The sequence below is a fragment of the Mus caroli genome, unplaced genomic scaffold (genome assembly GCF_978045245.1).
Source record: "Mus caroli unplaced genomic scaffold, Mus_caroli_1 scaffold_16, whole genome shotgun sequence".
NCBI lineage: Eukaryota > Metazoa > Chordata > Mammalia > Rodentia > Muridae > Mus > Mus caroli.
Genome location: NW_028227271.1, coordinates 91,538,439 through 91,555,063, shown reverse-complemented (window position 1 = coordinate 91,555,063; position 16,625 = coordinate 91,538,439). Strand labels below are relative to the sequence as shown.

The following is a 16,625-nucleotide window of genomic DNA, read 5'->3' as shown; positions in this document are numbered from 1 at the left end:
TAAAGGCACAGAGTGGCAGTTAATCACATTGGAAAGCTTACACTGAGCCGGTTGGGTACACACTTGCTTTCTAAATAATAAAAACAAAACAAGCAAATGTAACTGTGTCTTCCAAATGGTGCTGGTGTAGAGGAAAAGTGTTGCCCTGTGTTGAGTACTCAGGAAGGAATGTGAATCAGATAGATGCAGATACCGCAGCTTAGTCAAGTGTGCACTGGGATGCCTAGGGAAGGAAGATGCTCTGTCTGCACACTGAAGTTCTTCTTTAGGGTAAGGCTCCCTGGTGCGGTCAGTGTGAAGAGAGAGCCTCTAAGGAAACTGATGCCTGTCCTACGACACTTGCAAACTTGTTCCCTTCCTACGTCCAAATACTTATCTGTCCCTAACAGCCTTTCTTGCCTTCACTGAAGTTTAATTTAAATCAGAAACAAGAACGAGAAGCATAGTCAAGGCTTTGTAAACCTGACAGAGGGGACTGTTGATCCCTGGTGCAATGGCAACGGCCAGTACATATTCCAAATCTCAGATTCTGCCTTTGAGACTTCAAGACGTTCCCGCAGTCTCAACAGAGTCGTCTCCTGCAATTACTTTAGACTTAAATTTCCATAAGAACATGAAGATTGACATTCTTCCTTTAACTTTCCTAGATGCTCTTGGTTCTAGGGGGAAGCCATAACGTGGGACGTTAGCTTTCCGCTCCACTGCTGAGCTAGCACGAGCTGCTAGTTCTGTGCTTGCTGTGTGGCAGGTGCTGTGTCCGGGGTGAAGTGCACCAGCAAGATGAACGTGTGGAAGGGTTTTGCTTGGTTTTAGAGAAACAGTGCGAGGTGGTAGGAGAGAGAGCAGGGATTACAAACACACTTGAGAAGCGGTGATCTCATCCTGCCCTGCTGCCTCCCGACAGTGGAGAGTATAAATCATCCAGGCAGGCAGGTACCCTATCTAACAGCGCACTGAGAAGATAGATTCCCAGCCTCCCTGACAGAGGATTTCTCTATCACTGACATAATTTGGCTCCTCGTGTCTGACCTGCATTCTGCCGGCTATCATTTGTGTGCCTTTTCTTTAATTATCATGGGAAATGGAGACCATCTAGCCACCACTCTCGGTATAAAAGACCTGTGTGGCATATCACTGTCAATTTTAATTGTATACTTCGCTCTCGCTCCACTATTGTCTTCTATTGAAGTCCTCAAAATAATAAGTCTGTGCCTTTGCCTTACACTAGGTGGCCCTCTTGGGTAGCTTATGCCTTTCACTATGGCTTCCCCCTAGAACCAAGAGCATCTAGGAAAGTTAAAGGAAGAATATCAATCTTCATGTTCTTATGGAAATTTAAGTCTAAAGTAATTGCAGGAGACGTCTCTGTTGAGACTGAGGGAACGTCTTGAAGTCTCAAAGGCAGAATCTGAGATTTGGAATATGTACTGGCCGTTGCCATTGCACCAAGGATCAACAGTCCCTCTGTCAGGTTTACAAAGCCTTGACTATGCTTCTCTTTCTTGTTTCTGATTTAAAATTAAACTTCAGTGAAGGCAAGAAAGGCTGTTAGGGACAGATTACTATTTGGTAAAGGGGAGGGTTTGGAAGGCAGTAAGGAAAAGGGCATCTAGAAGGTTTTGTATTAAAGTAAAATCTAGAGGCATTCTACAGCTTTCTAGAATCCTTTCCCTATTATTGAGGAGCAAGCAAACCTTACCCAATACTGATGGCGGCTGTAGATAACACCTCTGGAAAATAGCAGTTATAGGATCAGCGTCTGGGGTTTCTTATTCTCTGCAGGGACATGTAACTCCTCCCATCTCCTGCTGCCCTTGCTTGTACCAGTTCTCCCTCACCTGGCTCTCTTTTTTTTTTCCTAGTTCCCACTGTGTTCACCTTGCTATATCATAGTCCCTCCTTTTTCCACAATGTTTAGTTTTCCTAGAAAACCCTCTCCAGCCATTTTCCCATTTACTACCCTAGTCTTCTTTAGGTCAAATTCTGTGTTCATTAGAATCCATGGGAACCTTTCAAAAAGCACGCATCCCTAGTCCAGAGTTCAAAATTCTGATCCCTGGTGTTTTGGAGAAATGTGGGCACCAGTGCTGGAGAAGCCTCTTAGACCTCAGTATCGAAGTTGACTAGAATGTTCTTGAGAGGGGTTTCCTACGTGACCTTCTCTAGACAGCTTGGGTAAGATTTGCAGCTGTATGTTCCTGCGTCTGCTCGCATCTCCATCAGTCCGGTGATTGTCGTGGCTGACTGGTGTATGGCTTTCTTAGGAGCGGGTCCCTTCTGAAGCACTGTAAAAGGATGCTGTTGATCCTGCTGGGTCCTCAGCACCAACCTGGTGAAGCCATCAGCCTGCACTGCCACCGCGCTAGCCCCAGAACCTCGCAGCTTTGTTTCTGTTGTCAGCCTGGCTGTGTCCGTGGTTTGCCAAATAGATTTATTCTGAGGTTGGATTCAGCCGAGGACACAGATGGAAATGATCACTTTAATGAACTCCATTTGGGCTTTCATGATTAGGTAGAGAGCAAAGTCTGCCTTACCTTGTTTTACTTCGTGTTCCAAAGTCAGGTGGACTGCAGAAGTAAGGTTAGTCTCTGGTTTCCTTCTCCTCGTTGACTTCTTACTCTGAGCAAGAACTTAACAGAGATCCCTTTTAGCTATGTCCCTGCCCTAAGACCTGCCAGGGCTTGCGTTAAAGCAAAGCTGGTTCAAGCATCTCTTGTCTCTATCTACTCTGCCTCCCTTCCGTCATACAGAGTCACTACGTGGCCCTGCAGGAGGAGCTGTGAGGCTGGAAGGTGGCGCTGTGGCCTGGTGGCCAGCAGGGTGTCATCACTGCTGTGTGCTCAGGTTCACATTGGGCCCATTGGTCCTGGGGCAAGAACACACCATTTCCAGAGCATGTGGAGCTTCCTTATCCAAAGCCTGGATTCAGTGTGCTCAACATAACCATACTCCCAGAATAACTGCCCTCTCCGGGCAGGGTCTTTCAACTTGAAATCCAAACCACAGAAAGATAGCGCTTCCAGCTCATGAGTTCATGACGTTGGTGACGTGGGCTTCTATTGTTTGAGTCATGTACTCATGTCACATTTGACCATTTAATTTTTAAACTTCCTTATGGGTTTTAATTTATATGTATAGTTATTACTATATGTAAATTGTACAAAATAACATGCATATATTAATTTTAAAGGATTAGTGTACTGAAGAAAACCTGCAGTTAAGGGGGACTTGGGAATGAAAATGGAGCAGAGGCAGGCAAAGAGTTACAGTCTAAGATTCAATTCAGGCAAGTTTTATGGAGATCAAGTTGTGTTTCTGCTTCATGAATCATTGTCAGACAAATTAAGAACATATTGTTCCTTATTTATCTATTGTCAAGGATTCACTATCAAGCATTGAGAATAAATCTTGATTTTCATAAGCTTTGTTGACACTGTGGAGCCGTAGAGCATAAAGCTTGCATCTAATAAACACAGTGCTCTGTGGAGCAGTGGCGGCTATAATGCCAGCAGGGCTCCCAGCTGCTTCTGCCTGTCCTGTGTTCAGGAAGTCAACTATTTGTTTATGCTCCTGGTAAGGAAACATAGATTCAAGGACATTATTCCCCCGAGTTTTAGGGATCGGGGATAATTATGTCAGTTTTTTAAAAGTTTGGTAACTTTCCATCGTGGAATCTGCCTGCTTCCCTCGTCTCCTTTCCCATCTCTCACCCAGAGTGTGTTAAGTGTTGGTTCTGGGGACACTTGGAATGGATCTGTTGTATAATGTTCAGGCGCAGTGTCTAACATTACTATCGGAATAGTCCTTGGAGGGCTGTTAGTGGTCTCCAGCTACTGGTAGACATTTCTGTTTTGAATTCCTGAGGTTGAAGTCTATAAATAAATTGGAATCTGGGGCTGGGGCTCAGTGGTTTAAAGAGCTTGCTGCTCCTGCAGAGGATCTGAGTTCTGTTCCTGACACCCCTGTGGGGAGGCTTATCGCGGTTTGCTTGCTCTGGGAATCCCAGCATCCTCTGGCCTTCACATGTATGCACACAGCACATACACAGACTATAGATAAAGATAAAGGGTCTGAGTATGAAAAGACTGAGATACAGGGCACGTGATGGAAATCTTTGAAATAATAACAATATGAGTAAGTAGGTGTTTTAATAATACTGAAGCATCTCTTCCCTAAGTCATGTCGTATCAGAATTAGGACCCTTGTCCTGAAATATGCTTCTTGTAGACAGCTTGAAGCACAGGTTTGATTGGGAGATGTACCCCTGTAATCATTGGCGAAGACTGAATATTTCAGGATATGGAAAGTTTGTTTGTGGTAGTAAAAATGGGGAAGGTTTTCAAAATGTATTAATTGTACACAAAAGGGGTACAATTTACTGAGTTTAAGTTATATTTAAGTAAAATTATTTTTTTAAAGTTTTAATGTTTCCTGACCTGGTAGCTTTAAGCTTTTCAGTAGTCATATCTTAGTCAGATTGCTGTATATCCCCTCCCAAAATCCTGCTTACTGCTACTAAATAAGTAATTGGGTATCTAACTGCTTGGTTAAATCCAGGTAGTGGGGTGGGTGTGGGGGGCAGGTTAGTCATTAAGGAGACAGTTAAAGCATTTGGGGAATGTTGCAGTCACCTGAGGATAGAGACAGACAGTCACTTGTCTGCTGTCCCTTTGTGACATGTGACGGGTGGTGGTTGGGTTCAACACAGGAGCTAGAGAGAGACCAGAGCTGATGTGGTTTCTAACCGTACTCCATTTCCTTCTTACCAGTTGTTACGAAGTTCCTTAGTGAACAACAGAACGCAAGCCAAGGTAGCAGAGGAACTGGGCATGCAGGAGTATGCCATCACCAACGACAAAACCAAGAGACCCGTGGCCCTAAGAACCAAGACTCTGGCAGACCTTTTGGAATGTGAGTCCTGCCTACAGGGTGAAGCTTTTTGACTTGCAGGTCCAATGTTTACATTAAACCCACTAGAGCTTACTCTTTTTATGGTGATAGTGATGGTGATGATGCTGTTGTTATAGCTAAAGGACCTCTTTTGTGTTTTTCCACTTCTTTTCTACAGTGTTTTGTATAGCTCAAGTTAGCCTTGAAATGTCTGTGTAGTCTAATGTAGCCTTGAGCTCCTGGGCGCTCCTGCCTCTATCTCCTGGTATTATATGCTTGGATGGCCACATCTGTCTGAGTAACCTCTTTTGTTTTTGTTTTTTATTTATTTTTGCCTTTCACTAAGCCACGTGAATAATACATTTGTGTTGTTTGATCTGTATTCGGGGGTAGTCATCAAGTCCCTTTGTGTGAAACAGTAACACAATGTAAAGATCAGTCATTCAGAATCTCAGTCGTGGCTTTGATTTGGTTGGTTGGTTGGTTTTGCTACCCAGCACTCTTCATAAAGGGACATAGGAAAAAAAAACGATATTTTATTCACTAAATACCAAATTTGCCACCTATTGTTTTGAGTGAGAACAGACACCATCTTTTTCATGTTCTGATATGGTCTGGAAGCATAAATAATTCCATTATAGTTAATTAAGGGATTATGCACATAATTTTATTATTTCTAATATTACTTCAAAAGAACTAGAATATCTCTGGGCCTTAGAGCTTTTTATGATATAGTATTTTTCAGAATCGAAATTATGTAAAATATTAAAGCCTACTGTGTATGCCCACTTATTTACGGATTATGAAGGCAGTCTGACCAAGGCACCTGAAGGAAAGTAAAATCCAGCTGAAGTGAAGGGTGCCACTGCCATTTCTACTTTAGTTCAATAAAAGGTTCTTGCAGTCCTTTAAATAAATGCACCGTTTGTCCACTTGGCTAAAATTCTTTTAAGTGAGCCCGCCTTTGGAATTGACCCTTATCAATTCAGTTACATAAATTCTTGTGTTTTTGTTGAGTTTTTCTTAATTTGGGCAGGTCAAATCTTTGAATTTTCTCACTTCTTTCTCTGGTTATGAAACTTACCATGTAACTGGGACACATGAGTGGTGGATGTCAGGATACAGTTGGGATGTGCTTGCCCCTGCATTGTCTGTGCTCCACAGCTGGCATTTCCTGTTCCCTTCTCACGAGATTAGCTCGGTTATGGTCCCAGGGCTCATCCCTGATCCACACTACAGTATTGGGATAGACTTTAGACCACTGGTTCTCAACCTGGGGGTCCAGTGAGCCTTTCACAGGGGTCACCTAAGACCATTATATGTTTATATTCTAACTGTAACAAAATTACAGTTAAGTAGCAGCAATGAAAGTAACTTTATGGATGGGGAGGGGGAGTCACCACAACATGAAGGACTGTGTTAAAGGTCGCAGTGTTAGGAGGTTGGGAACCTCTGCGTTAGACTATTTGCTTAGCCACTGGCTAAGGGCAGTTTGGTGTCTGCTCTGTGATTTTTCATCTTAATCACACATCTGTGTTGGTGCTTCTGGTGCTTTACTGATAAAGGGTGCTGTTTGATTTGAAGAAAAAAATAATTGTGCTTAAAAGAAAAGAGTGTCTAGGAGTCAAAAGCCTTGTGAAAATACTACTTAAAAGCTTATAACCCTTAGGGCTGGGTGGCTCAGCAGTTACAAGCACTGATGGGTCTTGTGGAGGACCCACATCCTGTTCCTGCCACCCGTGTTAGCCCACGTATATACACGTAATCACATATGAAGACTGATAAGGAGGGATGCTCAGCGCATGCTGTTCCTGGTCAATAACGGTGGGCTGCTTGTTTCACTTGTTTCTCAGCATTTATTGCAGCGCTGTACATCGACAAGGACCTGGAGTACGTCCACACTTTCATGAATGTCTGCTTCTTTCCCCGGCTGAAGGTAAGTGCCCCCGTTCCCAGTGTGCGCACGTTCCCATCAGTGCGCTCACACTTTGCTTCGTTGGCTTCGGATGGCTCTGAAACACACTACTCAATGCTTTGGGGGATTCCCGCAGGAGTTCATTCTGAATCAGGATTGGAATGACCCCAAGTCGCAGCTGCAGCAGTGTTGCCTGACCCTGAGGACAGAAGGGAAAGAGCCTGACATCCCCTTATACAAGTGAGTGCTCGCCGTCTGCCAGCCATCGGCTGCAGGGTGCTTAGCTATCACCCGTGTGCTTAAATGGAAGACGCAGGGACTTCTCGTGACACTAGCTAGGCCCTAAAGCACTCTGTCCTCGCTGTAAGAGGGTGCTTCTTGATTGTCTCTGCTTTCTCCTATCTGTAAATTCCTCTGACTACTGCCTGGCACAAAGATACACTGCGGTCAAGGTAGAGCAGTTATGTGCCTGTGGTATGTGTTGATCTTTAACATGTATTCATGGCTGTGATCTCTGCATGTGAGTGCCAGGAATCGAACCTGGGTCCTCTGTAAGAACAGCAATTGCTCTTATCCCCTGAGCTGTCTATCTCTTAGGCCCCAACATGAAGTAGTTCTTCTGTATAGGTTTTTATTTGTCTGATTTCATGGATGAGTAACGGACTGTGTGCTGCTCCTAGCAATATTTGGGTTCTACCTGTACTTTCCCCGGAGCCCCTGTTGACATCTGTTATCTGAAAGGCTGTCTCCCAAGCTGGAGAGAAATGGAACAAATGTTTACTGCTGCCACTTCGTTACCCAAGTCCTTGCTTTTCCCGGAATCGGAATCAAAAGTTGCCTTCCACTTGTGACCTCGTGTGTGACCTGAGAAGGGGTTTATCACAGAGTTAAAGAATGATTAGAGTCCATGGCTGCCTCCCAAGGCACTGTTGATGCTGGGTTAGGGATGCTCGGAAATCCAGCTTCAGTGGGCCGGAGAAGACTGGGAACACGGCTGCTCTTACAGGGGGACCCAGCACCCACACTCGGCCCTCACCCACCTGTAACCCAGCTCCTGGGATCGGTTGCTCCTCTGGCTTCTGGGCACCTGCACATGTTTACCTCTAGTTGGTGGCATGACCCTGAGAGGGCGGGCTCCTAAAAACGAGCTGGGCTAAAGTCTCATGCAGTAGCCAACTTTACTCAATGCATCAGACAGCCTATGCTCTGGGGTTACGGAGAATCTCGAGCAAGGCGCTCGCTCTCAGGGACTAGCCACACGTAGCAAAAACATTGTTTTTCCTCTGTAGAGGCACATGAAAAACAACAGCTGAAGTAAACTCACTCTGCTGTCTGCTACATCTGGGAGGAGCACACAGACATATTCCAAGAGTTCTGTGTTTTGAAGTCACAGTACTCTTGTTTTGTTTTCTTGGAGTTTTCTCACAAGCACTCAGAATTCTCACAGACTCCATTCTTGGACTGCGTTCCAACACACCTACACGTACACATACATGTATTTCTTATTAATTAAAAAAAAAAAAGGTCCAGTTTCAATCCTGTTTCCTCCATGCCTTTGGGAACAGAGGGTTCGAACACCCACACTGAGGCAGGTGTGCTCCTCCCGAAAGCCCCTCCTTTTGGACTTTTCTAACTCCAAAATATTAAAAAGAAAAAGAAAAATCCAACAGTTGACAAGCTTTTGTGGCGCTTTCTAAACAGAGGCTAGAACACTAGTCGCTTTATGGGAAGAAGCTGTCAGTATAAAACTATTTTCTTTATTGGAGAAATCCCTAAGTAGAAACAGCTTATCGATCTGTCTAATAAGCATAATGAATGTCTAAGCTATGTCGTATGATTGAATCCAAGATTTTCCCCATCAGAGCGATTACTAAGGGTCAGTACTAAAGACAGTGCGTGTCTTCTATATAACACGGGGCTGATGAGCAAGTACCACCTCAGGCCGTCAGAGTCACCTTTGAGTATGTAAACAGAAAGGAAATTACTGTGTTCTCTGCCCATGAATCCTCCACAGAAATCCATGGAGACTTTGTTCTTTGTTATCAAGATGGTAGGGTTACTCCACACGGTCTTCCTGATTACTGTGTTTATTCCATTGTCATTCTTGGCTACTTTTAATTTCCCTTTCCCATGTTATCAGGTTTTTTACATTTGAAATCTGCACCTTGTCATTAAATCCAGAGTACCCGCAGCTTTGTTTTTTAGTGGTTGTGTTATAGGATTGCCATTATAGCATATCTTTGAAATGATCACAGATGTTTCAGAAATTAAATATATTTTCTGATCTCTTAGGTGAAGTACTAGACATTAGACGGAATCCATAAAGGGGGTGAAACCATTCAGGCGTGTCTCGAGGTGTTATTACTCATTTATTGCTTTTCGCTGTGATGAGCATTGTAAAATAACAAACTGAAGCCCGCAGTTCTTCCTAATGAAAGTTTGTTAGTTTTGTGGTACTAGAACACTCATACTGAGAACTTGTTTTAAAGGGTCATGTACTTAACTGTGAACCCTCAGGTACTATTCCTATGTGAGAAAAACATAAAACTACAATGCACTTTTTTATTTTTAATTTCCTATTTTAACGCTCTAGATTTTATTAAGTTAGCAAATCCAAAATTGAATCACATTCTTTTTCCATACTTCTTGTTATTTTTATGTTCTTCTTTCTGGCATTAAGAATCAAGGTTTTGGGGTTGTTTGTTTTTTGTTTTTGTCAGTTTATATAATAGCAAAATAATTGAGGATTGTATCATAATTACTGTTCTTTCATTGCAGGACTCTGCAGACAGTGGGGCCATCCCATGCGAGAACCTACACTGTGGCTGTTTATTTCAAGGGAGAAAGAATAGGCTGTGGGAAAGGACCAAGGTATGAGAAGAAAACACTGAATTTCATGGAGTTTATATCTGTGTTTAGGAAAGTTCCTACCTCTGCAGTGTGTGTAGCAGTGTCTTCAGTTATAGCAAAATGAATCTGGAGGACTAACGTCCCCTCTAAGCCAGCTGAGACCCTTGGTAGTTAGCCTTGGGCCAGGCATGCCATCATACAGGCCTTGTTGAGAACACTATCATCAGCTGCTAACGAGTCAGTTCCACCTGAGTTCAGTCTCAGCGGATGTGGGAGGTGTGCTGGGGTGTGCATGACACCTTAGTCTATGCTTCAGTTCCGATCACTTGAGCTTAGTGGGCATGCGTACCATATTTCAAGATAAAGAATTAAGTATATAATCTCTGTCTTGCCCGTGTCTCTCTCTGTATTTTACCTTTTGTGGTTAACCTTTACATGGAGTATTTCAGACTTAACTACTTCAGCCCTAATCTAACGGCAGGGACTCTGTTGCAGTATTAGTATGGAACCGATACTTTAAAGAGCTTTGTGTAAATGAAAGGCATTTCTGCATGCTCCTGTGTGTGTTCCTAGCCGTGTAACTCGGTGTGTGATGGAAGTAATCACATGAAATTTTATGCACAAGATATGTAGATCAGCATTAATAATTTGTGTTTTGGAAGAAGAAAGCCTTGAAAGTCTACCTCACCTGTATTTTCTTCAACAGCATTCAGCAGGCGGAGATGGGAGCAGCAATGGATGCACTGGAGAAATGTAAGCCTGTCTCCTTTTCTGCAATTACAGCTCCATTTCCTTCATGGAAGGAAATGAAGTAGAGGTGTCTTAAGTTTTGATAAAATGTGATCGATCATTTGTTAATAATTTTCCTCCGTACCGAGCACAGTAGAATGTGTGCTATGGATGGAGCAGATTGCAGTTTCCGAAGGTGGTCCTGGGGGTGGTTTACATTTCCCCATCCTCCCATAGTCACATAAACCAGGCTTGGTGACACATGCCTGTGTAGTGCCAGCACTTGGGAGGTAGATTCAGGGCATCAGGGGGTCAAGGTCACCTGTAGCCACACTGTGAGGTCAAGGTGAGCCTGGGCCACGTGAGAGCTCACCTCAAAGCAAAACAAACAAAATAAAAATTAAAAATATGAAAGCTGGGTGTGGTGGCACACACCTTTAATCCCAGCACTCAGGAGGCAGAGGCAGCAGATCTTTGAGTTCAAGGCCAGCCTGGTCTACAGAGAAACCCTATCTGGGGGGAAAAAAATCTGTGTAGGCATAAACATATACATGGGAAGTTTTTTTGCTCATTTGTTTCTCTGTGTAGTTTTTAACCATTATCTTATTTAAGTTGGGTAGCAACTACATACTTCTGCATATATATAGAGAGAGCATAGAGAGTGGCTTCCATTCTGTCTTTCTTAATATTTGCATGCTATTTCCTACTGTGGATTGCCATATTTCATTGATGGTTTTCTTATTATTTTCTTATTATTATTGTGGTTACTTCACATGTGTGAGTCTCTCTCCCCCCCCACCCCCCCCGCGCGCACGCGTGTGTGTGTGTGTGTGTGTGTGTGTGTGTGTGTGTGTGTGTTCGTTCGTTCAGTATCTATAATAAACATCTAGATTGTGGTGCATTTAATTCTGAAGATGGATTGTCTCAAGAGTGAAAAGCCCATGCTGAAGGACTTCAGGTGCCAGTTGCTCGTGTAGAGAGCTGCCTAGGCTGGCAAATTGAAGGCACGAGTACGGGCCAGTCTTCTCCGAGGTCTGGTGCTTCACAGAAGAACCTGTGGGCACAATATGCTAATGCTTCGAGAACCAGCTAAAGGAGTGGGGGACACTGAATGCACAGGCTCAGAGTGAAGTGTCCCAGGATTCTCAAGCTTGAGAGAGGTTCCAGGAGAGGTTAGAGGGCCTCTAGCCAAGTGGAAGTCAGCGGAAGTGGCTTACTGTTCAGAGGCAGGGAGGGTAGTTAGTGGGGACAGAAGCCAGGGTCTTGCATCTGTAGAATCTACACTGAGAGTTTTGCATTGACTTTCTTGGAGAATGTTTTCATTGATTGTTTGTATAAATGCACTGTCATTTATTGAAGGAGAGTGGGATTCTTTTTTCCAGTTATAACAATAGAGTCCACCCCCACTTCTGATGCATATAGTCAGCTATAAAACAGTACTGGAAAAATGACTAATTTTGAGACAGACATCCCCCAAGAGGATGATAGGAGTGAATTGCTTAAATGCAGGAAAGTAAATTGGCATCATGTCCCATTCTTAAAGAAGTTTCTACCTTTTGGTCCTGATTCCGTTTCTAGGAACCCAACTTCAGGTTCTGGATACTTGGATTCTGAGCTACAGCTCACAGGCTGCAGTGTTCATGACTACTTGGTATATAATAGCATAGTTCAATAATGTGGAGCAGCACAGTAATAGTTAAGTGAGCGCTGTCCTGAGGATCGGCACACGCATTCTGTGAAGGACCAGCTGCACAGATTTAGGCTTTGAGGGTCATAATCTGTCTCAGTTACACTAAATTCTGACATTGTGGTACACAGACACAGGTGGTGTCAAATGTCCATGTGTCTGTTTTATTTACAGAAACCAATTGAGAGCTGTATTTGGCTTAGTGGCAATAGTTTAGCAGTTCCTGAATATCCAAGTGTGATAAGTTTGCATCTGTTGAAATCCTGCCATTGGAGACCGATACTGAGCTACAGGAAGTGCTTGTACTGAAATAAAGGAAAATATTCTCTCCATCAGTACATAGCCGTGTAGGGCAGGAGAGTGAAGGGATTCTCACTGTTTATATAGTGTATGTGTACATACATAAAAACATACAGACACTTACATTTGTCACTATATAATGTCATAACACTTTTCTGAACATAGTTGTGGATATGTTCTGAGAGCTTGTTCATGGGTAGATCTGAACAGTGGAACTTCTTAATACAAACTCAGATACACGGTCAAATCTACTGAGAAAATGGGGCCTGTTTAGCATACGCTTGCCTTTACAATGGAGTTCTGGGGATTTATTTGACAAGGTTTTTTGTTTTTTTTTTAAGTATGTACAGCATTCGAAGTAAAAATGTATGCAGTATGTAAGGACTCAGTATTACTGCTTTCTTCCAAGTGCTTTTTCCACTTTGTCCCTGTCTCCAGCCTGTAGTGAAGATGGGATATAGAAAAGGGAGATAAAGAATTGACCCGGTGCATATAGACAGACCCACTCCATCGCATTCCATCTGTAGAGCAGACAAGTAAACAGACTTGCTTTTGTCCCAAGCCACACCCCCTCCCCTCCAACTTCCTGCGTGAAATACAGAAAAGTCCTTAGCTGGCCAGGCAGAGCTGGTCCTTTCTCATAGTGTTGCCAGATAGCGGGTGTCCTTTATGACCCCTGTCTGCGTGTTTGCTGACTAAGGACACAATTCCATGTCCTCATTCCGTGCTTGATCTCCTAGCTCGTGGTCACACTAGTACTGTGCTGCACATGAAATGAGAAATGAAGAGTTTCTAAATCTTAGTCCAGATTTTCCTTGAGTCTGAGCGTTACATGGGGTCAGGTCTCAAACTAAATATAGCCTATCTGTAGCACTGAGTGACAGCCCTCCCTTATCCACATGACTTACCTGTGCAGAGAGAGCTGTGGCCTTTTATGGTGCACTAAAGATAGAATTGGTCAGGGACTCGGGGGCTTATAATGTGGCTTTCCTTGTGCCTGACACGGTTCTGCTCTTCTGGGAAACTTTCCTTCATGTAATCATGGCTATGCTAGTGGCGCTTGCTGGAAGCTTTTAGCCTGAACTTTTCCAAGCCATAAACCCCACATTCCTGCTTGCTTTCTTTCTGTCTCCCTTGAAGTCACTCGTTGTAGAGAATGCTGCTTAAAGCGTCTGCCTGTTTGGAAATCTTGCAGAACCTTATGACTTTGTTTTTTAAGTTACTGTATGTTTTGGTGTTTTTAATCTCTCTTACATACACCAGATATTGAAATTAGAATCTGAGATGCCAATCCAGACTTGTGGTGTATGTATGTGTATAACAAAAGAGTAAAAAAAGAAAATAAGCCATCCTTAGCCTCAGTTTTATAAAGTGCAGTTCTGTGTGGGTGCTGATTACATGTGTGCCTGTGTGCGTGTTTGTTTGTCGTCCTCTGCACCCATGGATATCCTTTATTAAGTATTAAACATATCTCCTTGTGTCAGATAACTTTCCCCAGATGGCCCATCAGAAGCGGTTCATTGAACGGAAATACAGACAAGAGTTAAAGGAAATGAGGTGGGAACGAGAGCATCAGGAGAGAGAGCCGGAGGAGGCTGAAGACATCAAGAAGTAAAGGAGGGCAGGAGTGGCGGAGCCTGGCCTTCCTGAGAACTGGGACTGTGGCCCATCGAGAGCCAGCCTGGTTTCCCTCAGACAATGAATGAAGTGTGCCCATTGAAATAAAACTCAAACCACACTGCGGCTGTTGTCTTAATGATTAAATGTTCCGTATCCAGCTGGATGGTCTTTGCTACAGAGTATTCGATTTCTATTTAGTAGACGTGCAGTATTCCCTCTATTTTGCTCTTTGAAGAATAAAATTCAGGCAGGCGTGCTCTATGGAGTAGTTGCTTTCTGCGTGAGGTGGGGACTTCAGACTGTCAGCTGGCAAGGGATATACTCACTTGACCAGGTATTATTTGTTTCCACTGCCTGTGGTAACAGCTTTACTCTTTCTATTATTGATCACATTTTCCGGCTTTCATCTGGTACTGATACTGAAGTTAACCCATTCCAAGCAGTGCGGTGAGTCCTGTCTAAGGGAAGCCTGTTCAGCCTCTAACCAGTTACTGGAGCCAGAGAAGGACTCGGTCTGAGTTACGCCTGTTCTCTGAGACATCAGAGTGGGCGAGAAGTTGTTGTGCTGAGCCGGAACATCCTTTAAACCAGCTGCGCTCTCTCTCTGGGGTTTAGAGAGACTTTGGGAGCGTTTCCGAGTCTCCTGAAGTTGGATTTGATTTTCTGTGTGTGGAGGATGGGCACAAAGGTCTAGGAGTCAGGAAGAAAGCCCTCGTAGCTTAGCAGCTTCTCTTGTGGTCTCCCAGTCAAGAGACAGGACATTTTAAAAGTTATTTTACACTGAACATCAAGGGTTTCTTGTTAACCAAAGTAAAACTTGTAAGACAGATGTGCTTTTACTCGTGATTTCAGCAGGCTTCATAGAGCAAATGCCCACGGTGTATCAGGTACTGTTCCAGCAGTGCATGCAGGGATGCAGCCATGAACAACACAGGCCATACCCACACCTCAGGGAGCTCGTGTGCTAACGTGAGAGCACAGTCAGTAGGGAGGTTCGTGGGTGCAATTGTAATCGGGGTGGTAGAGGAAGTCTCCCTGAAAGGGCATCATTGAATTAAGATGAGGAGGACTGGAAAAAACCAGTTAGGGACCTGGAAGTGTCCCTTATAATGATACATTACTGCTAAAATACCCTTTAAAGCTTCAGCAGAAAGAATTGTTACTTTGAAACTATGAGAAAGCACAAGCAAGAAAGTAAATTCCTTGTGACTCCATCACCCATAGAGTTTGTGTATCCATCAGACCTGGGGGAGAGGCGGCACACACCACTCAAGCATAATCAATTCAGTTCTGTGTATTCACTTTCCATTGCTGTTTTTGAATTACCTGGCATGGTGTGTTGAACATGTTATTGTCAATGGCTGTATGAAGGTACCATCTTTAGCTAAGATACTGAAAGATGTGTAGGTTGTGCACATGTACACATGTGTATACATACATATCACATGTTCTTGCTTAGTACTTTCTGAGGAAGCTGGGGTCAGCCCTGGGGCTGGGAGAAGAACTCATTTTGAGCCACTTGTTTCCAGCATGTCTTCTTTGACATTGGTAGAAGCAAAACCAAAATGCAAGGGAAGATACTTAGAATTATAAGAGAGATGTCTGTGTCTGTGTGTATGTATCTGTGTGAAGTATCCTATGACACATATTTGGGTCAACACAACTCTTGGGGGTTCTCTACCACATGGCTTCAGGGATGGAACCCAAGTCACCCTACAGCAGGATGCTTTTACCTGCTGAGCTTTGAACTGCTTTTTAAATAAACAGTTAAAAATCTTAAATCCCTCAAAGTAATGCCAAGTCCAGCATGCCAGTCAAGAACCTTTATTGGGACTTGTAGGCCTCTGCCCCTTTTCTGCTTCCCAAAGTGATATGAAGTCATACAGCTTCATATATAGAGGATATATATGTGTGTATAGCTCTTGTCCTGGACATATCAGAGCAGAATGACAGCTGTGACCACAGACTCAGCCCTGCCTCTTCCCCACCCCAACCCAGTATCATGCAGTGGCACAACTGAATGTGAGTCCATTTTGGTCAGTGACTCTGAACGTCCCTTGGGTGTGATTGACAGGACAATCGGATGATGGCACAGATGCAGATGAAGGATTCCAAGGGACTGGAGGGAGGGCAGCCCAGCCTGCATGGACATCTCGCAGGAATTTACAGTAGGGTTTATGGGTCTGGAATAGTGCATAGGAGCTGCTGAATGTCTGGACTAGGCAGAAACACCCATCTACCATAGCTGAAACCTGGGGCCTATCCACCCCTGTACCTGATGCTGTCGTGACTATTGCAGCTGCACTTAGCTGCAGTTAAATGTTTTTTGGCCCATCCATAAGAAGACCACTGCTCCCTCGCCCGTTGCCAGGCACTGCCCTGAACCAGCTCACAGGCTCCTTGCACTGATCCTTGTGTATCAGAAATTCCTCTGGGTGCAGATTGAGAGATGTTAAAATTGACAGCCATGAAATGGTCCTACGCACAAATTAGGGATTCTCAGAGCACGCTGCATTCAGAGGTTTACTAGAATTTGTAGCATATACTACATCCTGGGTGTAACGATTCAAAGCCAAGTCCTTGCCCTAAGGGAGCTCACTGTCTAGAAGAGGAAATACCATTGTGTGTGAGGTG

The 16,625-nt window shown here is 43.8% G+C and overlaps 1 protein-coding gene across 3 annotated transcripts in view; it reads left to right on the top strand.

Moving 5' to 3' along the window:
* The window catches only part of Drosha (drosha ribonuclease III), a 105,171-nt gene extending 90,919 nt beyond the window's left edge, over positions 1–14,252 (top strand). For all 3 annotated transcript variants that reach the window (XM_021182954.3, XM_021182952.2, XM_085831385.1), the window contains 6 exons: positions 4,770–4,911; positions 6,744–6,826; positions 6,942–7,045; positions 9,584–9,676; positions 10,362–10,408; positions 13,856–14,252. In XM_021182954.3, coding sequence (XP_021038613.1) covers positions 4,770–4,911; positions 6,744–6,826; positions 6,942–7,045; positions 9,584–9,676; positions 10,362–10,408; positions 13,856–13,986 — 600 coding nt within the window. In that variant the 3' untranslated portion in view covers positions 13,987–14,252. The remainder of the gene's footprint in view (positions 1–4,769; positions 4,912–6,743; positions 6,827–6,941; positions 7,046–9,583; positions 9,677–10,361; positions 10,409–13,855) is intronic.
* The last annotated feature ends 2,373 nt before the right edge of the window (positions 14,253–16,625 follow it).